This window comes from Spermophilus citellus, assembly GCF_964194105.1.
Source record: "Spermophilus citellus genome assembly, chromosome: X".
Classification (NCBI taxonomy): Eukaryota; Metazoa; Chordata; class Mammalia; order Rodentia; family Sciuridae; genus Spermophilus; species Spermophilus citellus.
The window spans coordinates 76,495,212-76,517,997 of record NC_138190.1 but is presented as its reverse complement, the minus strand read 5'-3'; the positions used below and the strand labels follow the sequence as shown (position 1 = coordinate 76,517,997).

Genomic DNA, 22,786 nt, shown 5'->3' with positions numbered 1-22,786 from the left:
GAAACATTATGCTAAGGAAAAAGAAGCTAGACAAAAAAAAGGCCATAAGTACTATATGATTCCATTTATAGGAAATGTCCAGAATACACAAATACATAAAGACAGAAAGCATATTAGTAGTTTCCAGGGGCTTAGTTGAGGGGGAATAGGGAAATTTTATACAAAGGGCACAAAGCTCAAGTTAGTTGAGAATACTGGAGCTGGGCATGAGGTTACATGCCTGTAATCCCAGCAGCTCGGGGGGCTGAAGGAAGAATGATTTTTGAGTTCAAAGACAGCCTCAGCAACGTAGTGAGGCCCTAAGTAACTCAGCAAGATTCCTTCACTAAATAAAATATAAAAAAAGGCCTTGGAAGTGGCTCATTGGTTAAGCACTCCTGAGTTCAATCCCTGGTACCAAAAATAATAATATTAGATACCTTTTATAAAGTATGTTGACTATAATTAATACTAATATTTAGTGGAAATTACTGAGGGTAGATTTGAAATGTTCTCACAAAAAATGATGAATAATTTTGTGAAGTAATGCACGGTAGTGAAATAATTAAGGAAAGAGTGTGTGTGTGTGTGTGTGTGTGTGTGTGTGTGTGTGTGTGACATTGTATCCCACTACTTCTGGTTCTTCTTTAGCATAGTATGGTATCTTTTTTTAAAATTTTTTTTAAAGAGAGAGTGAGAGAGGAGAGAGAGAGAGAGAGAGAGAGAGAGAGAGAGAGAGAGAGAAAGAGAGAGAAAGAGAGAATTTTTAATATTTATTTTTTAGTTCTCGGCAGACACAACATCTTTGTTCATATGTGGTGCTGAAGATCGAACCCGGGATGCACGCATGCCAGGAGAGTGCGCTACCGCTTGAGCCACATCCCCAGCCCATAGTATGGTATCTTTAGGTTAAAACAATATGATATATTTCAAAATGAATAGAAGAGTATAAAATTCATAACACATAAAAATGATTATTATTTGAAGAGATGCCCATACTTATTACCCTGATTTGATTATTACATTGTATACATGTACTGAATTAACATAATGTGCTCCATTGAAGAAATAGAAATATTATGTCCCAATAAAAAATAAAAATAAATAAATAAGACCTAGAGTTTAAAAAACAAAATATATTTCTTCTCATCATGTGGCAAGATTCATTAAAGTTTTGACATAATGTTTATAGATAAAAAAGTAAATAAAACTGTTTTGGAATTAGGCAATTGTGATAGCTGCACAACTTTGCAAGAATACTACAACCCACTAAATAGTAAATTTTTAAATGTTAGATTTTATGGCATATAAATCTATAACTATAAACATAAATAAAATAGTTTTATAAAATTAAAATAGTCCAGAAAAAATAAAAATTTCCCTCGGACAACTCCCCTTCCTTCCTACAGTTTTATTTTTTTCCTGAGGAAAGCCAGGTTATGCATTTTGTATGCAAAAAAACAAAATCCAAGAAATTACTTACTTACATTTCTACTACAGTAGACTTGCCACAGTTCCACATGATAAACTGATGCTCACTCAGCCTTGGGCATATACAACATCTTTAGTAGCCCCTCCCTCAAAATGAATTGGTAGTTCTAAAAAGAGAGGTGTCAAAATATCCATCTGGTAGCTCCCTCATAACTTCAATAAAGACTTTTAGAGTGTCTTAGAAAGCTAGTCTATCCCTGGCTCCAGTAATGGGATGTTTCCAAGAAGAGAATGGATAAGCAATATTGTCTAAATCTCACTTCAATATTTTCAGAGGCCCCATCTAACCAGCCAGAGGAGTGATAAGTGAGCTATCCTCCAAGAAAGTGAGGTGTTACTGCCAGTCACATTAAACAACAGAATCTCAGAGCTGGAAAATAAGAGTTACAAAGGAGAATAGAGGTCACCTTTGTACCCCAATCAATACATAAACTCCCTCAAAAACATCCCCTGCCAATACCTGCCCAACCCAATGGCTTAAACACAATCAGTGATGAGAAGATTACTGTCTCCTAAGGTAGCTCTTTCCTGTTTTGATAATTCTAATCATAAACAGAGCCTTCAGCTCTGCTTCTGTTCAAATGAAAGCACCAGCCTAACATCTTAGCAAACACTGCAAAAGGGCAAAACACAGGCAAGAGTGGGATTAGAGGGAACATGGATTCTCCTATAACAAAGGTCACCAAAATGCCTTTCTATGCTAACACAGTAAATCATCAGCAAATTTTGGATGTAAAAGTAGATGTGGCTGAAAGAACCTGGTTAGCTGAAGGCACAGCTTTCATTCATTCATACATACATATACACACCGATCTGTTTTAGAGCTCCAATCCCAGTTTATAGGAGGATAAGGAATGCTTAGAGATCCCAGAAAATGTATGCCAGGAAGCATTTAGCATTCCTGCCTGGCACAAAGACAATCAGCATGGTGTGTACAGTCAAGCACAAAGCCATTCCTCAGCCCCTTGAGGGAAAGAGATTTAATAACTGTCACTAATTACATGAAAGATCATCATAAGAAGGCTACTAAAAATTGTTCTCTCTTTCCAGCACAGATACAATGAGAAGAATGAGCTTCAACCACAGAGATGAATTTTTTCATTATATAACAGAAAAAAGGGGAGGGAAATGGTGTGGGGGGAAACCCATGTGAATATACTATCTTTGCATTCATGGCTTTCTATCAACAGTGTATCCCAACACACACCTATGACCTCAACCAGGCTACATTTTCCATTTATTCCAACACATGTTGTTTATTCCAACTTCTATATCCTTGTGTTCTTCTAATGTGTGAACACTACCTCCACTCCAAGAAGGCCTTCCCCATTCATTTCTATCATTCTTTTGTCCCTGGCTTCCCTGAAAATTTGTCCAAGAACAGCCCCTTTCCACAAACTTTCTTACCTGTACTTTAAAACATTCCTGCAAGGTAGGTAAAGCCAGGCTTATTATCCCAACTTCCCAGATGAGAAACCCAAGGCCAGAGAAGGAAATGCCTCACAGTAAATAGATAGCATTCAGGACTGAAGCAAGACCTCCAGACCTCCAAAATTAGAAGAGACAATCTGTGATAGAGGTAAGTGGTACAGACTTGGGATCCTAGGTGCAATATCATTAATTTTGGGGGGTTACTAGGCATTGAAATGAGGGTCATTCGACTACAGAGCCACATCTCCAAACCTATATTGTATTTTATTTAGAGACAGGGTCTCAATGAGATTCTCAGTGCTTCACTTTTGCTGAGGCTGGCTTTGAACTTGCACTCCTCCTGCCTCAGCTTCCCGAGCTGCTGGGGTTATAGCAATGAGCCACCACCGCACCCGGCCAAATATTTTTAACTCTACAACTGCCTTGCTGTGTAACACAGAAAAATTTACTTAAGGGCTAGGGTTGTGGCTCAGTAGTAAAGCGCTCGTCTAGCATGTGTGAGGTGCTAGGTTTGATCCTCAGCACCACATTAAAAAAATAAATAAAATAAAGGTATTGTGTCCAACTACAACTAAAAAAAAAATATATATATATATATATATATATTTAAATTTAATTAATTTCTCTAATCATCAGGTTCCTCTTCTATGAAAAAGAATAATATTACCCTACTTTGTGGGTTGTTATGAGAATTACATAAGGTAATGCACATTAAATAGTTCCTGACACAGAACCATTAGTTCTTTTTGTCATTATCCTTAGGTTGATACCATCAACATCTAAGAATAACTGCCCTCTCTAGGGGCATTATTTTCCCTGACACAATAGTTTTAGGAAGTACTTTTGTAATTGTTCTCATAATTTCCCCAAATTTCACACACTCCAAATGTCACCTCCTTCATAAGCAGACTCTAAGCATGCCTCTACCCCACAATCAAAGAGAGACTTACGTAGCCTGGAATGGGGATGTTTATGTCACCTTCCCATGACAAGGCTTCTTAAGGTAAGAGATCAAAATGAACTGGGGTGAGTTAAGGTATAGGGAAAACATTTACAAATGACAGTTTTTCTTTTTTTCCCTCCAGTGAAGAAAACTAGATGACTCTAAGATGAACTATATTCCACTCTACCCCTAAGCCTTCTCCTTTTGTTGGTTTTCATGGGCCTATCCTGCTTAGAACCTTGATAGAATATGTTTATTAGTAGTCACCAAAGGAATACTCTGACAGGACCTTTAGAAGTTCATTTCTTCTACATTCCTTTGATTTTCTTTCTGTTTGAGTTAAAAGAAAATGAAGGCTTCCATTTCAGTTATCTAGATATAGAAGTACAAAGCCCCACTCTCCCTGATTTCATGATGAAAGTCACAATAAGGGAGGATGCTGAAAATCAAGGAGACCTGAGTTACTCATCTCCCAGAAAGCTTGCAATTATTTGACATTCAGAAAAGAAACAAAACAAAACAAAACAGAAAACACTTCAGGATGGTGACCTGGAAAAGCACTGGCTTTGGAGTTAGACCTTGAGCTCTTACCTTAGGAAGTTTGGTCATGGGACAAATACATCAACTGGCAAAATAAGAGTCACTTTTGCAGGGAGGAGGATTTAAAACTTGGCTCTGAAGGAGGTGGCATTTGGAGTATGAGAGTTTGGTAAAATTATGAGAGCAATTATAAAAAGTACTTTCTCAAGCCCTTCTCAGAATAGAGAAGGCAATTTTTGTTAGATGTTGCTTTATCGTTCTAGGGGAAGATGGTGCCAGCTTAGGGGATAATAATAACCTAGGGGATATTGTTTTGGCTATGTATCTATTAGCATAGGTAAGTTCACAAGGTCTCACTCACTATCTGATCTGCACAACTCTACAAGTGATCCTTTTGAGGGTTCCTCAGCAACATCTACCTGGCATTTTTTTAAGCCTCAGTATTCCCTACCCAGCTGTGTTATTCTCTCAAAGCCACTTGAGTCATTGCTTCTTCCTGACCTCAATTCCTACTAAAGCACACCCCTTCCCTAACAATCCTCACCTTCCAACCATACGCAAAGCATTACGGGATCCAGTAGATGGGAAAAGGGAGTAATGGAGAATGACTGATAATGGTTATGGAATTTCTTTTTTGGGTTATAAAAGAGAAGCTCTATAACAAGATAGAGGTGATGGTTGCACAATATTGTGTATGTATTAAATTGTATATTTTTAAATGGTTGAAATGGTAAAATATATGCTTATTTTACCTTAAAAATAAAGAAAGAGTGTGGGCTAGACAGTTTCTTGGAGTTTATCTGGTCTAATCCCTTCATTTCTAAGGGAGAAAACAGACCAGGCCAAAGTAAATATTTTCACTAAAATCACAGAGATACCAGGAGTGGGGGCACATGCCTGCAATCCCAGCTACTCAGAAGGCTTAAGATTACAAGTTTGTGGTCATCCTCAGCAACTTAGCAAAACCCTACCTAAAAAAAAAAGTTAGGATACAACTCAGAGGTAGAACATTTGCCTAGCATATGAGTCCCTGAGTTCAATACTCAGTACCATACACACACACACACACACACTCTCACACACACACACACACACAAAGTCACAGAGCTTAAGTAGTCACCTCCCTTCTCTCTATAAGTTCCCAATTCTATACTTAGCCTCTTGAAGAATGTTCTAAATGCTTCTGTACCTTCTCAGTAGCCAACTGAAGATCGGCTGTTGGATGAATTAATTTATACCTAAGCCCCTTATTCTACAGTTTTGGAAACTCTTTTATTACATACTGCCTGCTTCTTAATTCCCAGTTACCATACTTGACCTCCTTATTAATGCATACTTAACAACTTCATGTTGTATTCTCTAGTACCAACCACTTGCCATGACAACAGTGCCACCTGTCTGCTGCCTACTGGTACAACACTCTATCTACTTGGTGGGAATTTCTCACAACATTTATAGTTGGGAGGGTTCTGACTGACTCCATGTGCTCCCCCACCAAACCCACATGAAAAGCTGAACTGCTGGGACTTACCCACAACTCAAGTTTAACTACAGAGCTAATACTGGCTTTTTCCTATAAGTAAGAACTTTATTAAATGTTCCCTTAAGAGTAGGCATTAGACCAGAGACCCTGCACTTATTAGAAGAAAATGTAAGCCCAATACTACAAGAACTCCTAAAGCACAAATTAAAATCAAGAATCAATAAATGGGATGGTATCAAACTAAAAGCTTCTTCACAAAAAATGAAACAATCAAGAACATGAAGAGAGAGCCTAAAGAATGGAAGACAAATTTTGCCACCTGCACCTCAGATAAAGTGTTAATGTCCAGGATATATAAAGAACTCAAAACAACAATAAAAAAAACTTAACACCAAAACCCCAAATAACCCAATCAATAAATGGGCAAAAGAACTGAATAGGCACTTCACAGAAGAAGAAATACCAATGGTCAACAAATATGTGAAAAAATGCTCAACATCTCTAGCAATTAAAGAAATGTAAATTAAAACTACACTGAGATTCCATCTCACTCTAATCAAAATGGCAATTATCAATAATACAATCTACAATAATAACTCTTGGCAAGGATGTGTAGAAAAAGGTACACTCATACACTGTTGGTGGGACTGCAATTTTGTGCAACCATTATGGAAAGCAGTATGGAGATTCCTCAGAAAAATTGGAATGGAACCACTGTTTAGCCCAGTTATCCCACACCTCAGTTTATACCCAAAGGATTTAAAATCAGCATATACTACAGTGATGTAGCCACATCAATGTTTACAGTGGCTCAATTTGTAATAGGTAAGCTATGAAACCACCCTAGATGCCCTTCAACAGATGAATGGATAAAGAAAATGTGGTATATATATACAATGGAATATTACTCAGCCATGTAAAGAATTACTTTATGATTTTTGTCAGTAAATGGATGATTCTGGTTACTATCATGCCAAGTCAAACAAGCCAATCCCCCAAAATACAATTCAAATATTATCTCTGATATGCATATGCTAACACAAAACAAAGCCAGAAGAATAGAAGATCAATAGATTAGACAAAGGGGATTGAAGCAAAGGAGGTGAGGATGTGAATAGGAAAGACAGTAGCACAAATTATACATAACTTTCCTATGTTCAAATAAAAATATACCACCAATAAAACTCCATATCATGTACAACCATACAATGTGACCATAATTAGATTGTTATGTACTGTCATATGTATCTAAAAGAACAAATAAAAATGTACTGTACTGTCATATGTATCTAAAAGAACAAATAAAAATGAATAACCTATACTTACCTAATATATAACTGAATATAGGAATGAGTCTGCTCCACACATGGCCCTCAGGCCCAAGCTCCACTGAGCAGCAATGTCAACCTCACTACCTCAATAAGATTTTCAAACAAGTAACAAGCTGGACCAATGGGTCCAATTTACAAGTCTAATATTATTGCTTTTTCCCCAAATGTATCTTACAAACGATGTTTTCCAATCCATTCTTGGCAACTGATGCACAGCACAATGCTCCATCATTTATTTGTTCATAAATGAAAGCTAAATGCTGAGGTGCTACTCCACTAACAATATTATGACTCTTGTTAGAGATCAGAGAAACCAAGAAAGCAAAATGTCCAAGTACATGTTCAGTAGACTCATTAGTTGCAGCACCATTCCTATTAATCTTGAAACCTGGCAGTATCAGTATACCCTATATTCCATGTAGCCTGTGTCCTCATATGAGTGCTTTTCTGATCTTATTTGTGTTATTTGATGATATATTATTACCTACCCTATTGAATTGTTGCGAGAACTACACAGAATTATGCAAAAAATGCTGACAGTGGTGTATGACATATGGGAAACAATCAATAATACTATGGTATTCACAGAAAACACTAATGTTAATGGAAAAGTATACTTCTTTCCCCTCGATCACTCCATCCAGCCTCTTGGGAAGGTACTTACTCCCTACTCTGTCAGCAGCCCTTCAGAGGTCCAAAGTCTGAAATTAGATCTGCCAAGCCTCTCCTGTCCTCCAGGCTTCTGGACTTTTACTCATCATTTGGATGAATCATTCAATCTGCAACAGCTTCTCGTGAGTATAAGATCCAAAAAGACAGATTTCAGTTTAACATAAAAACAGTCTGTCAAACCTATCCCTGAACCATAACCAGTGGAATATAGAGGTAGGGAGCTACCTGTCAGTAGACATGTAATAGCAGAGACTGAGTAACCACTTAGGAAGCAAGACTATTTTAAGATATGTTCAAATATCAGCAAGAGGACAAAATTAGATAACTTTTAAGATCTCCCACAAACAACACCGAACCAATTTGAGATTGGAACTGCTCTTCAAATCTAACCACCTACAGGTGGGTCATATCCCATCTTGGAACAACACTTCCCTCACTTATTATCTGTAATTGGGATAGGAAGGGTCATAATGAAAGGATTCCATAAGACATGATATGTCAAGTAATACACAAAGGTAAGGGGAGGGCATGGTGATGTAGTGATGCTAGAAGGGAAAGAGGGACATGAAGATAGGAAACGTAGATCCTTTAAATGTCTTCAATGATTTTATTAACAAGAAATTTCAGACCTCAACTACCCCAAATGGATTTTTCCTAACATAGCTGCCACCTTTGCCACCTCCTCCTCCTCTTTCTTCTTTCCTTTTCCAGCAGAGAGGAGAAAAATCAAAGTGAAACAGAACTAGCTATTTAAGAGTTTAGAAATGCCTTACTTTTACCTTTAAGGAAATCACTTGTTTTGTCTTCTCCAGGATCGCTATATAGCAGGATCAAGGAGAAGGGGCTTGGCATGATGCCATCTTTGATGTTCTGTTACATAACACCCATCCCTAGCTTCCTTCTAAATACTTTGATCTCTCTCCAAACACAGACATGGGTATCTAGAGTCTTATGTGACAAAACAGAAATTAAAGTTAGTGAATCAGAGAATAATTTAGAGTATCTTCTAACGTTGCCAGCTCTTAAACATCATCTTCCTAGCACAAAAGCCATATGTTTCAGGAAACTGGCTTAAAATATAGTATTAAGACTAGCAGCTGGAAAAAAGGAAGTAGTTTGGGCTCTGCTACCAGATGCTGGCCTTCTCAAAAGTCAGAGTGATTTAGAAATGATCTTGATTGGACATTGCAGGATAATCTATGTGACTCTCAAGGTGGCTTTCAATTTGAGGCTTCTTCAAGAAGTCCATAGGATGACTCATTGTATCTGAATTTGAAGGAGTCAGCTGGGTCATGAAAAAGCTAATTTAAGGTTTTATCTGAGCTAGAGAGGGCCTTGTGTTTTTTGAAATATTACCTCCAATTAGCTACATGATGTACTGGATAATTCAATCCAAAGCATGTGCACAATGACAAACTATTAAGATGGATCATACAAATGCAAATAAGTGCTAACAATGCTATTTGAAATTCTAGTATAGGAGAGAGAAATATCTGTAATCCAGGAAGAAAGATACTCCCTGCTATTATCAGACTTAAATCACAGAGCCTATAATATGTGACCTCTAAGATTAATAGCAGCACTTTCTACAAAGATGGTTAAGGCTACTGGCTTATGACCACTTGAACCTTGAGTAGATAAACAAGGGCTTGCATATCTAACTTCCTCCCAAGATAGAAAAAACACTGAGTGAAAGGTAAATCTTCAAATGTTAAATGTTTCTCAAGGCTCTTGGCTGCAAAAAGAGACACTATAAAATAAAATAAAATAAAATGAAATAAACACTCTAAACAGTGGTCTTCCCTGTGAACAGGAGGGGTTGAGTTTCTGTGTCATCTGGTCTATCTATACAAAGGCAAGGAATGAAAAGTAATAAAATGCTTAGGCCATCCTTTCATGTCCCTACCTCTAAGCAAGCCAGAAACCAAAGAAATCTAGAATTTCTTTCTTCTTTTGTTATAAAATGAAAATAAATATCCCCTCCTGAAAGCATCTGGATAGGATCTTTACTTTCTGACTAAATCCATGCCTTGTCACACAAGGCCTCACCTCCGATCTGTTGTGTGTCCTATACACATCTGCCCTCAAGAAGGCAGCAAGCTCTACCCAGGCCATGGCCCAAAGCAAGACCAAAGGCCCTTTTTGTGCACAGTTACAAAGGAGAAGAGCCAGAATGACTTGGAGTTGGGGTCCTATACACAAAAGGAAGCCTACTATGAGGATGAGATTTGCTATTTAGAGACACAACCATCCCAGCAGACTGTTCTTAGTTCCTTGGGGCAGGAGAAACCAACCCAGGAAAGCAATTAAAGATGACAGGAGCTAGATATGGGGAATTATATTCACCAACCTCTAATTCATTAATCTGACAAAATGCTAGAAGGTATATCCACTCCTGCATTGCTCTTATAAAGCCACATCCAGAATAGAGAAGGAAAGGAACCTGAGAATACACACATATACACATATGAAATTCTACACAAGGGAGGCAGATTTTACTAGGTAGAAGATGGTGGAATGTGATGGACATCATTATCCAAAGTACATGTATGAAGACTCAAATTGGGTGTCAACATACTTTATATATAAACAGATATGAAAAATTGTAGTGTATATATGTGTAATAAGAATTGTAATACAAAAAAGTACATGCTTAAAGGCATGAATTGGCGTGAACATACTCTATACACAGATATTAAAAATTATGGTCTATATGTATAATAAGAACTATATTGCATTCCGCTGTCTTGTATTTTAAAAAAGTAAAATCAATAACACTAAAAAAAGTATGTTCACATAAAAAAAGACACATACCTGGTAACTTCTTGTATAGGAGTCAAAATGTTATTAGAATTCCTATTTAAATGTATCCATTATCACAGGTTACAAAAAATTTACATAAGACCAGTTATTTCCATTTTACAAGGAGGAAAGCTGAGCTTTGAAGATGCATAAGATGCTACAGAAGCTGTGTATCTAATGCAGAACTTATGCAAGAAACTGGGTTTCTCAGATTCTACATCTTGTTTTAACATGATCAACAACAGATAGGGTCAGCTCAGGCAAAACCTCTCTAAAACACTTTTGATTACCATCCTGGGGCTAGAATGTTTACACAGAAATGAGAATTTCAGGTAGGGAATGGAGATGTTCCAGTATATCAATCATTAATGTAGCCCAATAGAATACAAAGTATCCATTTGGTATAGGGTTAGGAGAAGACTTTCTCTTGTTACTATGCTTTCCCATTATATTCTACATAACGAAAGATGCTACTAAATCTCAGCTCAGGATGAATCTGGACAAATCAGACAACTATCCTACAATGTGAAGGTACAGCACTCTGGGAAATCACCCATTCACCTACCAACTGTATGAGCACTGATTGAACATTTTAATGTGACCCATATCTATGTCTTACCAAGACATGTCAGAATTTGAATAGATTCTATAGTGCTTCAGAGATGAAGTAGAAAATAAAGCCTTTGATCATTTACAAAATGAATGATAGAATCATGACTCAATCTCAGGTCTGCCATTTCCTAATCTAGGTAGCTCTGTTTTCACAAAACTATTCTACCCTCAATCAAAAACAATGTAAAAGAATGAAGATAATAATTCTATTTTTAGAGATTTAATGGAAAAGTGCTTTTATAACCTTCAACATACAATCCCTTGGGTATTATACAATATTACCTTAAATGTAAACCTAAAGAAATACTTGTTCATGAGCATTGGAAGGTCTACCTTGGAATCAATACTCATTTCATTAATGCAACAGCCAATACCATTTCTTTTATGGTGACACCATAACAGCTGGCCTCTCAGGTTCCATGGTACTCTTCGTTAGCAATCTGAAGGCTGTTTGACTGCTTAAATCAAGCAAAAAGTTTCATGATGATAAAATAAATGCTATGAATATAATCTGAGGCAACATGGAATAATATTTTAGTTTATCAATAACACTGATATAGACCTCTGAATTATGATTTAGATTATATCATTAATACTCCAGGTCTATAAACAGTATTCATTATAGACTTGGAATTGTGCTCTTGATATAGCAACTAGCCACATATGGTTACTGAGCACCTGAAATGCTGCTAGTGTGAATTGAGATGTGTTATAAGTATAAAATACATACCATATTCCAAAAATTTAGTAATTTATCATTAATGAATTTATAGTGGAAATATATCATATAATATTTTGAATATAATGGATTAAGGTAAATATATATGAAAATCAACTTCACTTTTAGCATTTTTAATTTTTTAATGTGATTACCAGAAAAATTTAAAATATGCTTGTAGCTTGCATTTGTGGCTCTCATTACATATAATATTCTCTTATAGAAATATAATGATCAATGCCTCTTACTTCTTTATGCACAGTAAAAGACATCTGGAAGCTTTTTAAAGTCTAATTTCTGGGTTTCAACTTTGAAGATTCTTATAGGACTAGCTTGGATTCTGGCTTTTAGTGGTTTCTTTCTTTGCTTGTTTATTTGTAGGTTTATTTATTTATTTATTGCTATTTTGTTTTTAGACAGAGTTGAGAACCACTGGATTAGATGCTATATTGTGTACCAAGTGGCTGCTGGGAAAGTATGTCTGGAGGAACAATCCCATGGCCTTGGACTTAGGACTATCAATAATTGTTCACTGATATGCAGAAGCCTGACTGTCCTCTGCCTTCCAGAGCCATCCTGATGTGCTCAGTCATTCCCCTTATCCCTTGATTTACAATTTATTATAAAAGTGATGTTTCCCTGAAAGTAAAATGCATTTGGGTTTGGGTGTGTTTTAATCCTTCTTTTAAACAGAGAGGACTGTCAGCACAAGAGACACAAACTGTCCTGAAGGCTAGGTTACTGATATGATCTTTCTGACTATCCCTAGAATTGATTAATTAACTAGCAAAGGTAAGCTGGGACACAGATGGCATTTTGAGATGCTGAAGGAAAATGCCACATAAGCAGAGAAGAAAGGATTGGATATTTTATTAGGAGACTTCATGGCAGAAGGGGATGCAACTTCATTTTGTCTGCTTCCCTGCTTTGGGCAGTGCCTTCACCTAAATCATCACAGTTTACATTCCTCCAAGGAAGGAGGCCTCTCTCAATCCCTAGAGCCAACCTTGAAACATGGCACTTCTTAGAACTACTAAGATGATATCATGATGATGATGATAAGTTATCATATGCCAAGTATCTAACATGTCAACACTGTGCTAGATATCTCACTTGCATATTTAACCTCATTAAATCCTAATAAGAAAAGTGTGCTATCCTTATTTTTTCAAATGAGGAAATCAAAATTTAGGAAAGTTAAAAATTTTGTCAACAGTCATAGAGTTAGGAAGTATTAAAGCTGTATCTCAGTTTATCTGATCCAAAGGCCCTGCTCCTTCCTTCATATCACACTGTTATAATGTCAAACTTTAGACTAATCAGTCTCTAAGAACTAAAGCCCCTCTAACCTTTCATTTGGGGTCTGGAAGACTTATCCATATCTTATAGGAGAAAACAACAAAAAAATGATAGGCTGTAGTATGGATGGTCATAATATACCTTCATATCCCTTTGCTATTTGTCTTTCCATGAAACAATTTTCATGTTCTATCTCATTCACTATGACATACTCTGGCACTAAAGAATTGTTAACACCATCATGTAGATGAGGAAAAACAAATTCCAGCTCATAAGCTCAAGGAAGGCCAGGAACTGGGGTACATGGTCAATTCTCCCCTCACAGTATTCTGCAAATTTGTGACCCAGAGGAAGCGGAAATTGATGGAAGCTTCATCCCAACAGTGACTGTTCGTGGCCAGGTTCTTCATGGCACAATGTCAGAGGCCAAGGCCTTGTAAGCATTTGTAGGATGCCTGCTTCCATGCCCAGCACATCTTAGATCCTAGATATTTGACTTCCTTGCAAAAAGTAAGATCTGCAATCCATAAATTCTAGATCCTGGGAGAGGAGATTACATATTTTTACACAAACCACTGAAGATATCCTCTGATAATATACAGAGGTGTTCATACTTCCCTGGATGAGAGAAACAAGGCAAGGGAAGCATAGAGAAAGTAGAGGAAGGGAACAGATGCGAAGAGAAATAGAAGAAAAGCAAATAGGAGAGGAAAGGAGCCAGGCTCGATGGCGCATGCCCAGAATCCCAGCGGTCCAGGAGACTGAGACAGGAGGATCACGAGTTCAAAGCCAGCCTCAGCTAAGGCAAGGCACTAAGCAACTCAGTGAGACTCTGTCTCTAAAAAAAAAATACAAAATAGGGTTGGAGATGTGGCTCAGTGGTTGAGTGCTACTGAGTTAAATCCCTGATACCCCCCCTCCAAAAAAAATAGGGCTAGGGATGTGGCTCAGTGACTGAGTGCCCCTGAGTTCAATCCCTGGTCCCAGAAATAAATAAATAAAGAGAGACAGAGATAGAGACAGAGAGAGAAAAGGAGGAGATGGGAAGGGACTATAAAAAAGAAAGGACACAGAGAAGAAAGCAGAAAAAGAATAGAGATAAGAAAGGTGAAAGTTCACAGAAATTTAGAGTTAAAAGGGTCTTCAAAATCATCCAGGCCAACCCCAGATGTGCGAAGTGATTTGTAAATATGTGTGGGGAGGGGAGTAGGGGTTGTTCATATAAACAAGAGACAAAGAAAATATCTAAAAATTAGAAAAACAAAGATTAAAGAAGATTAACCCAAGTCCAAGATAGGGACAAAAAAAAGAAAAAGAAAAAAAGAAAAGAGAATATGAGAAAAGTCACCAAGGGGAGCAGAACAGGGGCTAGTGAAGGAGAAGCCAGGGATAGGTAGCCAAGGAGAAAGGAGAGGAGAGTGAAGGCTGACACTCACCCTCACAAAGCTGGCAGGAAACCATCCCTCCTCATCGTCGATCTGGCCCCACCACCAATCCTTGTTGGAAGCATCCAAGACTTTGATGACGTCGCCAGCCTTAAATGCCAACTCCCGGTTGGCCATGGTGACGTGATCCCATACTGCCTCAGCACTAACGATGGAATCTCCAGTGATCAGCTTAGGAGACAAAATGAGAATGTGTTCAGTCCATGCAGCTGCCTACCTTGATTGGCCCTCCCCCCACCCACAAAGCTCTACTACTTATGGGAAAACTTACATACTTAGCAATGAGGGATAGGGTAAGGGGAACAGCACTAGAGTGTAAGCTTTGTGGGGCCACAAGACAGACAATGCTGTCAACTCTTGATTATCCAGTACATGGAATGATCCAGTGTGTAAATGTGAACTATATGGGTATCATGCTTTTATCTCTACTCATGAATACTTCCCCTAGAAAAGAAAGCAAGCTCCAGTTCAACTATCCTTTGTGTTTCCAGCATCCCTGGGTCTGGAATGGGTAAAGAGGCTGATATTAATAGCTAAAATGAGAATTAAGCATATTTGCTTTCAATTCTCTGTGTTCCTTCTCTTTTCTGTCTCCTCATTGGAACTGACCAATTGACAGTTGGTAGTATATTATTAATCCTCACTGTGCCCCTCCCCCTGGGGTAACAGACTATGACATTCCTCACACACAATGGACCCCAGTCCTACAGCCTCCTGCCCTCACCCACACAAGATGACATCCAGAGAGGTCATGGGTATGAAAGAATATGGCTTTCTGTGATGTCTTGTACCCAAGAAATTAAATGTTGGCTCAGATTCAGTCAGTGATTATTACAACCACCCTGTGAGATACAGTGGGGATCTGGGTTAACTTCTGCATCTAATAGATTGCAAAACTGAGCAACAAAGAAGTTTAGGGTTGAGGTAAATATCATCCAGCAAGGTAAAGTCTGTGCATGGATTCTAACCTAGGTCATCAGGCTTCATGGACAGCAGAAAACACAACAGCAGGAAAACATTGATCCTACTGCCACATGAAAATACACATAGATGCACATTCATGACAGTTAACTAAATACAATGATAAGGATGGAGGTGGATAATAGTTTTCTTCCCCCTGGCTACCATTCTGACCACTGCTATTTTGTTCTCTTTTTCACTCCAACTGTTTCAGCTTGTATGGGCCTTCAGTCTTCCCAACATTTGGGGAATGACATCCTAGAATAGAGAACATATGGCCTGTCAGGCAGAGACTGGATCACTCTCCCCAGCATTGAATCACTGAACATGTCCTTTACAAGTCAGCTTTTCCATCAGCTTTTTTTGAGGAAGGACTACCATGACAGCTCCATAACACTAAAAATAAAAGAGTTCAAAGACAATAGAGACTATCTGTGGACTATGTATCCCCTCCCACAGGTCTGAATACAATATACTACCCAAAATATAATCGTATAGCCATATAATGTATGTATAACACATCACATACACACACACAGAACCTACCTTTTGACTTAAAGTTTACTGTTCATCAAGCCCTGCCTTAAGGCATATTTCATTGCTCAGGATTCTAGACTTCATGCTCTCCACAGACAGTAAAGCACAGGGAAACCTCCTCAGAATAGATGCAAAAGAAATTTCCAGCAGGACTTTTTTTTAAATCATACTTCAATTACCTTGTGCTTTACTGCTTTAAAATATTTTCACATCTACTACATCATTTGATCCGTACTAAGCTGGGTTTCACTATCACTTACATTGTAAAGATGAAGAACCTGAGGCTCAGAGAAGAGACTTGGTCCTTTAGACAATAACATAAGACAAATTATAGAATCAGGTTTTCTGACCTCATGTGCCCTTACATATACCAAACTATGCTCCCAGTGTCTATTCATTGGCTATACTGATTGTATAAAACTTGAAGCATCACACCATGAAACAGATGACTCCTTTGCTTAAAGAACCTTGAAGAAGGATTTTTAGATGGCCACCTTTAGTCACTGTTGTCCCTGTGTGTGAATAGATTCATTTTTATGTTGAACTTGCTTTCTTCCAATTGCACTAAAAAAATCAATCTCTCCTTGTTCTCCACTCAGTGGAAAAAGAGAAATTCTAGTTGTTGGCCTTAATAAAATAAATCTTAATGGAAAACTTTCCTTCCTCCTACCTAAAATAGATCCTAACTGGAAGTTGCTAAAGCTCAACAAGCACATATGGCCCTAACTTAGAGGAGCATTTGGGTTCATGGTTTAAAGCTATATCCAGGGATTTTGGTCAAGTGTCAAAAGAATATCTTGGCATTAAATATGAACTTTCTGCTCCAGACACTATTTGTGATGCTGTTTTAGATACGCTAGGTCCAGTTATAGCTAATTTCACTGCATATATCTTTACTTTGCAATCTTCTATTTAGAGACTCTATAATAGCTTCTACCAGCAGTATATGGATCACACTGCCCCACCTCCTGCCAATTTAGTCCAGTTGACATGCCTTGGCCCTCAGGTCATAAGACTCAGATACACCCTGGACATGGCTAATCCAGGATCCAGTGGTCAGGCTCAAGGAAGTCCTTTGAGGAAACACTATTAAAGGTTTAACATTCCTAATACACAAAGTTAAAATCAGAAATACTATAAAATCCAAAACTTAATTTTTATATTTTGTATTTTTGGATTAGGGATATTCAACAAGGTTGTCTATGCAAATACTCCAAAATCTGAAAAACTCTGAAATCCGAAATACTTCTGGTCTCTAGCATTTTAGATAAGCAATACACAATCTATATTTTCCCTATCTTATAAATGAGAAAACTGAAGGTCTCAGAGAGCTTAACTAATTTGCCCAAGTTCACACAACTCATTAATAGCAAAGAAAACAAATGCAGCCATAGTCTGACTCTAGAGACACTGCTTTTAACTTATAAACTATGCAGTGTCTGGGTCTCAGATTTTATACCTATAAAATGAGCTATAAATGCCTGGAAAGTTGTAAAACACTAAACTAAGAACTGGCAGGTGGGTGTCCAGAGTTGTGAGATGGACTAATCCACAAGAAGCTAGAAGCTGCATGGGTGTTATGGTTTGGTTGGGAGTTATCCCCTCAAAAGCTCATGGGTTATATGATATAGCAATATTCAAAGGTGAAACTATTAGTTTATGAGAGGTGATAACCTAATCAGTGGATTAACCCATTTGATGGATTAATAATTTGAAAAGACTACTGTACTAGATGGTAATAGTAGGCAGATGGGACATGGCTGGAGGAAGTGGGTCACTGGGGACATGCCCTTGGGGATTATATCTTGTCTCTTCAGCTCAAAGCTCCCTTTTTATGCTTCCCAGCTGCCATGAGCTGAACAACATTCCTCTGCTATGCCCTTCTGCCATGGTATTCTGCTTCAACTCAGGCCCAGAGCAATGGAGTTGACCAACAATGGACTGAACCTCTGAAACTATGAGCCAAAACAAACTTCCTCCTCTAACTTGTTGTCAGGTAATTTGGTTACATAAACATAAAGGTATCCATCACATTGTGGCTCCTGTGCTCTTCCATCACAAATACCACCAGCAGCAAAGGGATGCTCGTCTCCAATCCTGTGCACTATTTTTGTTTTGTTTTGTTTTTGGTACTGGGAATTGAACTCAGGAGCACTCGACCACTGAGCCACATCCCCAGGCCTATTTTGTATTTTATTTAGATACAGAGTCTCACTGAGTTGCTTAGTGCCTCACTTTTGCTGAGGCTGGCTTCAAATCCACAATCCTCCTGCCTCAGCCTCCAGAGTCTCTGGGATTATAGGCATGTGCCACCGCACCTGGCTGCACTATTTTTAAAAAGTAAATTAAATCTGGACTGGAAATTGGTTCCAAGTGTTCCTCTTATGTACCAAACTAAAATTTAACTTACTACAAGATTTTTATACATTTTCACTTGGCTCATTCATTTCCCATTGCACATTTATCCAGTGAGCTCCTACTGTGTGCTGCTAGGCACCATTTAAATTATCTGCAAAGATGGTTAAGGGTAAGCAAACCCAACTTCAATTCTGGGCTTTTCTGCTTTAAAACGTAGCAGTAACAATAGGAGGTGAGGAATAAAAGAGTAAAAGGGACAATCCAAAATTAAGCTGTCAGTATGTAACAAGGAGTGCAATTATACAAAAATGAATGAGAATTTCAAACATTTCAACCTTGCACCTCAGTTTCTTCATCTCAAAAATTGGAACGATGTTTTCCTCACAGGCAGGGATATAGATAAAGTGGGCTGAGATGCTGGGTATACAGCACCTACTACAGTATCTGGCATGTGCTGGGCTAGTACATGACTTCAGAGGAAAGAGGGAACACACATAGCAATTGGGCTCTAAGAAAGATGTTTTTAAAAAAATAGGTATAGATGGATCTTTATTTTATTTATTTATATGTGGTGCTAATAATTTAACCCAGTCCCTCACACATGCTAGGCAAGTGCTCTACCACTGAGCTACAACCCCACCACTCTAAGGAAGCCCTCTAAGATAACACTTAAAGATCAAATGGGACTGTGAAAGATATAAAGGGAATGGTAGTGTGTTTGAGGTAGAAGAATGGCATTATATGAGTTTCAGAGATGAAGAATATGGGGTACTTGATAGTGTAGTAGCAGTAGAGTTTGGAGAAGGTAGGGTTGAGAAGGGAAATTAGAGAGAGGCGCAGCTTCAAAAGTTGGCTACATTCATGTGTGAAGGGCACTGAATCAAGTTTGAAGACAAGGAGGAGGTTAAAGACAGAGGAGGTTATGAGGAGGGGGAATCAATCCTAATTGTGGCCATTAATAGCATAAGGGTATATTCGAAGAAAATGATGATTTTGAAGAAGAGATGGCAAATTTGTTCTTTAAAGTGTTAAGTAAAAGAGGTCAGAAGGACATGAAGGTAGGTTTGAAGCTCAAGAGAGATCAGTGGAGAAAGATATAAAGTTTTGGGAATCAGTGGCCCAGAAGAAACCAAGGAATTTTGCCCTAGAAGAAAGGCCAGAAACCCAGAGAAATAGTGAAAATGGGAGGTGAGAAACAGAAAAACTGGAGGGAAAATATAAAACCTAAATGGAGCTGTCAGCATATCATTAGGATACCAAGGATTGCAATCTCACAAAAACAAAAGGTAGGAGTTTCAAGCAGCAGAGGCTTATTTACATTATCATATAGTACAGAGGTATATAATGAAGGCCAAGGAAAGGCCATTGGGAATGGCTATACCAAGAAGTTTGATTTTCTATTCCCAACCGGGCTTATGTCCATCTCCCACCAAAAGCCCTGATTCCCAACTGTCCCCATTCTCCATCCTGCAACCTCAACATTAAGCCAGGAGATGGTTCTTATTTACTCTAGCAAGGTACACAAATAGTTCTGGGGCATGGGACAGCACTTCTGTGACTTCTAACAAAACAATTTCCAAACTCCATGGCCTTTTTTTTTTTTTTGGTACTGGGAATTAAACCCGGGGGAATTTAACCACCAAATCACATCCTCAGCCCTGTTTATTATTATTATTATTATTATTATTATTATTATTATTATTATTATTATTTTTAATTTTGACACAAGGTCTCACTAAGTTACCTAGGGCATTGCTAAGTTGCTGAAGCTGCCTTTGAACTTGCGAGCCTTCTGCCTCAGCATCCTGAGCAACTGGGATTGCAGGCATTTGCCACTGCACCAGGCTCTGGGGCATTTTTTTAAAAATGTAAACTTTAATTATTTAGTTATTTATTTTACGTGGTGGTGCTGAGTATGGAGCCCAGTGTCCCACACACGCTAGGCAAGAGCTCCACTGCTAAACCATAACCCCAAGCCTACACCAAAGACAGTTTTAGACATTAGAGGATAGAGAGGGAAGAGTCATAATATCATGCTTAAAAATTGAATGAGATTCTATTACTTTTTACCAAGATTACCCAAGATAATCAAATATTCTGTCTCACTGATACTACAAATAACTCTGTTATCAGACTCATGTGTCCTGATTTTTAACTTGGAAACTAATACCTGGAGACATTAGGAACTGAAATCTAAGATTAGTCTCTAGTCAACAAGGGAAATGTCTTCAGCTAACTTGGAGTGGCCAGTGGGCCCAATATGAGGGTGAGACAGGAAGAAAGAAGTGAGGAAGAAAGAAAATGAAGGAAGAAACAAGGGAAGAAGGGAGAAAGAAAAGGAAGGAGAGAAAGTTATATTTGTTGAAAACACATGCCAGGTGTTCATAAAGGCCTTTCTTTAGTGATCTCAAAGTCTACAAGCATGAACAGCACCATTTCTATTGAAGAGAACCTGTGGGGTTAAGCAAGTAGCCCATTGTCACCCAGATACTATATAGTACAGCATATTTCAATCTCCACTTGGCTTCATTCTACAGCTTTGCTTTTGCCATTCCCTCACAGTACCTGTCAGGGAGGAAGAGAGTTATATCAGCCCACTCTGTAGATGAACTACAGCAATGATTCTCAATCCTCTGTAGGGCTTGTTAAACTGGGCTTCAGTGTCTTGATTTGGTAGATCTGAAGTGGAGCTTGAGATCTTGCATCTCAATCAGGTCCCTAGCTGATGCTACTGGTCCTGGTCTGGGAAGTACACATAGGAAACCAACTGCTCTAGAGGTCTTTCCCTAAGTTGAAAGAGTACTTTTAACTCCTGATGCATCTTTCTCCTCAGGGATCTTCCTGCCACCAGGAGGTTGGGCTCCCTTCCTCTAACATTCCCAGTCTATCTTCAAGGCCTTCCCCAGGTGATACTGCATGCCTGAGAAAGGGCATTTAGGGTCATTTAAGAAGCAAGCCTTGGGCTGGAGCTGTAGTTCAGTAGTAGAGCGTTTGCACATGTGAGGCACTGGGTTTGATCCTCAGCACCACATACAAATAAATAAAGGTTAAAAAAGAAGCAAGCCTAATGGTAGTTTGTGCAAACACAGGGGGTGGGGGATGGGAACAGGATCACAGCCCTCAGTTTACTAGAGATATACTACCTGCCTTCCTCTTCATGCTCTTGCATGCTAGCTGAGCAGTACAAACACCAAAATAAATATTAATTAGCCTAGGTGTGGGTTAGAAATATTTAGAATTGGGGCTGGGGATGTGGCTCAAGCGGTATTGCGCTCGCCTGGCATGTGCAGGGCACTGGATTCGATCCTCAGCACCACATAATAATAAAAAATAAAGATGTTGTGTCCACTGAAAAATAAATATTAAAAAGTTCTCTCTCTCTCTCTCTTCTCTCTCTCTCTTTAAAAAAAATATTTAGAATTTGAACATCCAGAAGGAAGATTTTTTTTAATGAACTACTATTTGTTGCCTAGATAGTAAATATGCCTGTTGCTTCTGAGAAGCATAACATCCAGAGAAGGAAAGACATGATGAGGTTTACCTCTCTATCAAGTTTTCTCAGTTTGTTGTCTGATCCTTTCCTCTCAGAAGACCCTTTCCTCAACAGCTAAGCATGGACAAGAGCGAAATTATTTTCCTTGTTCCCTTTAAGCATATCAAAAACAAGTTGACATTTTATGTTGTCTCCTAAAAGTAACTAGGTATCATTTTAATACAGCACTGTAAATAGACTGGCTATCTTGCCAAAAGTGCTGAAAGATAACCACCCTCCATTTCTGGAAATGTGTGACCCAGATTGCTCCAACAACAGCTAGGAAGCAACATAGTATAAGCAAAACCTGGCATTGCCTAGTGGAAGAAGCTCTGCCAGTAACTAAGTGAATGACCTGGACAGGTTCCTTTCCCCTGGATCACTCTATTTCTCTATCAATCAGGAGACAGACTGAAATCAGACATATGACCTCTGAAATCCCTTCCAGTTCTGGCAGTGTATTGAAGCTAACACTTCAGCCCTGCAAAGGACAATGATTTCATTATTGCAGTTTAGCTCTCTTCATCCTGATTTAAGCTTGATAGAGTATTTTGTTGTTGTTTGTTTTATTCTCTACTGAGGAAAATGAGAATTTGGTGTTGGATAGTCCATTCTTGAAGATAATTTGCTCAGACTCTATTGGCAACACAATT

General features: G+C 38.3%; 1 protein-coding gene across 15 annotated transcripts in view; it reads right to left on the bottom strand.

Annotated features, from left to right (window-relative positions):
* Nucleotides 1-22,786, bottom strand: part of ARHGEF9 (Cdc42 guanine nucleotide exchange factor 9) — a 356,264-nt gene that overhangs the window by 79,116 nt on the left and 254,362 nt on the right. For 9 of the 15 annotated variants that reach the window (XM_081276390.1, XM_081276396.1, XM_081276383.1 and 6 more), the window contains one exon: nt 14,738-14,917. The exons of 4 other annotated variants lie outside the window; for them this stretch is intronic. In XM_081276390.1, coding sequence (XP_081132516.1) covers nt 14,738-14,917 — 180 coding nt within the window. Of the gene's footprint in view, nt 1-7,862; nt 8,010-14,737; nt 14,918-21,166; nt 21,324-22,786 lie in introns of those variants that run through there. 2 more of the 15 variants (XM_081276397.1, XM_081276389.1) reach the window with 2 other exon arrangements.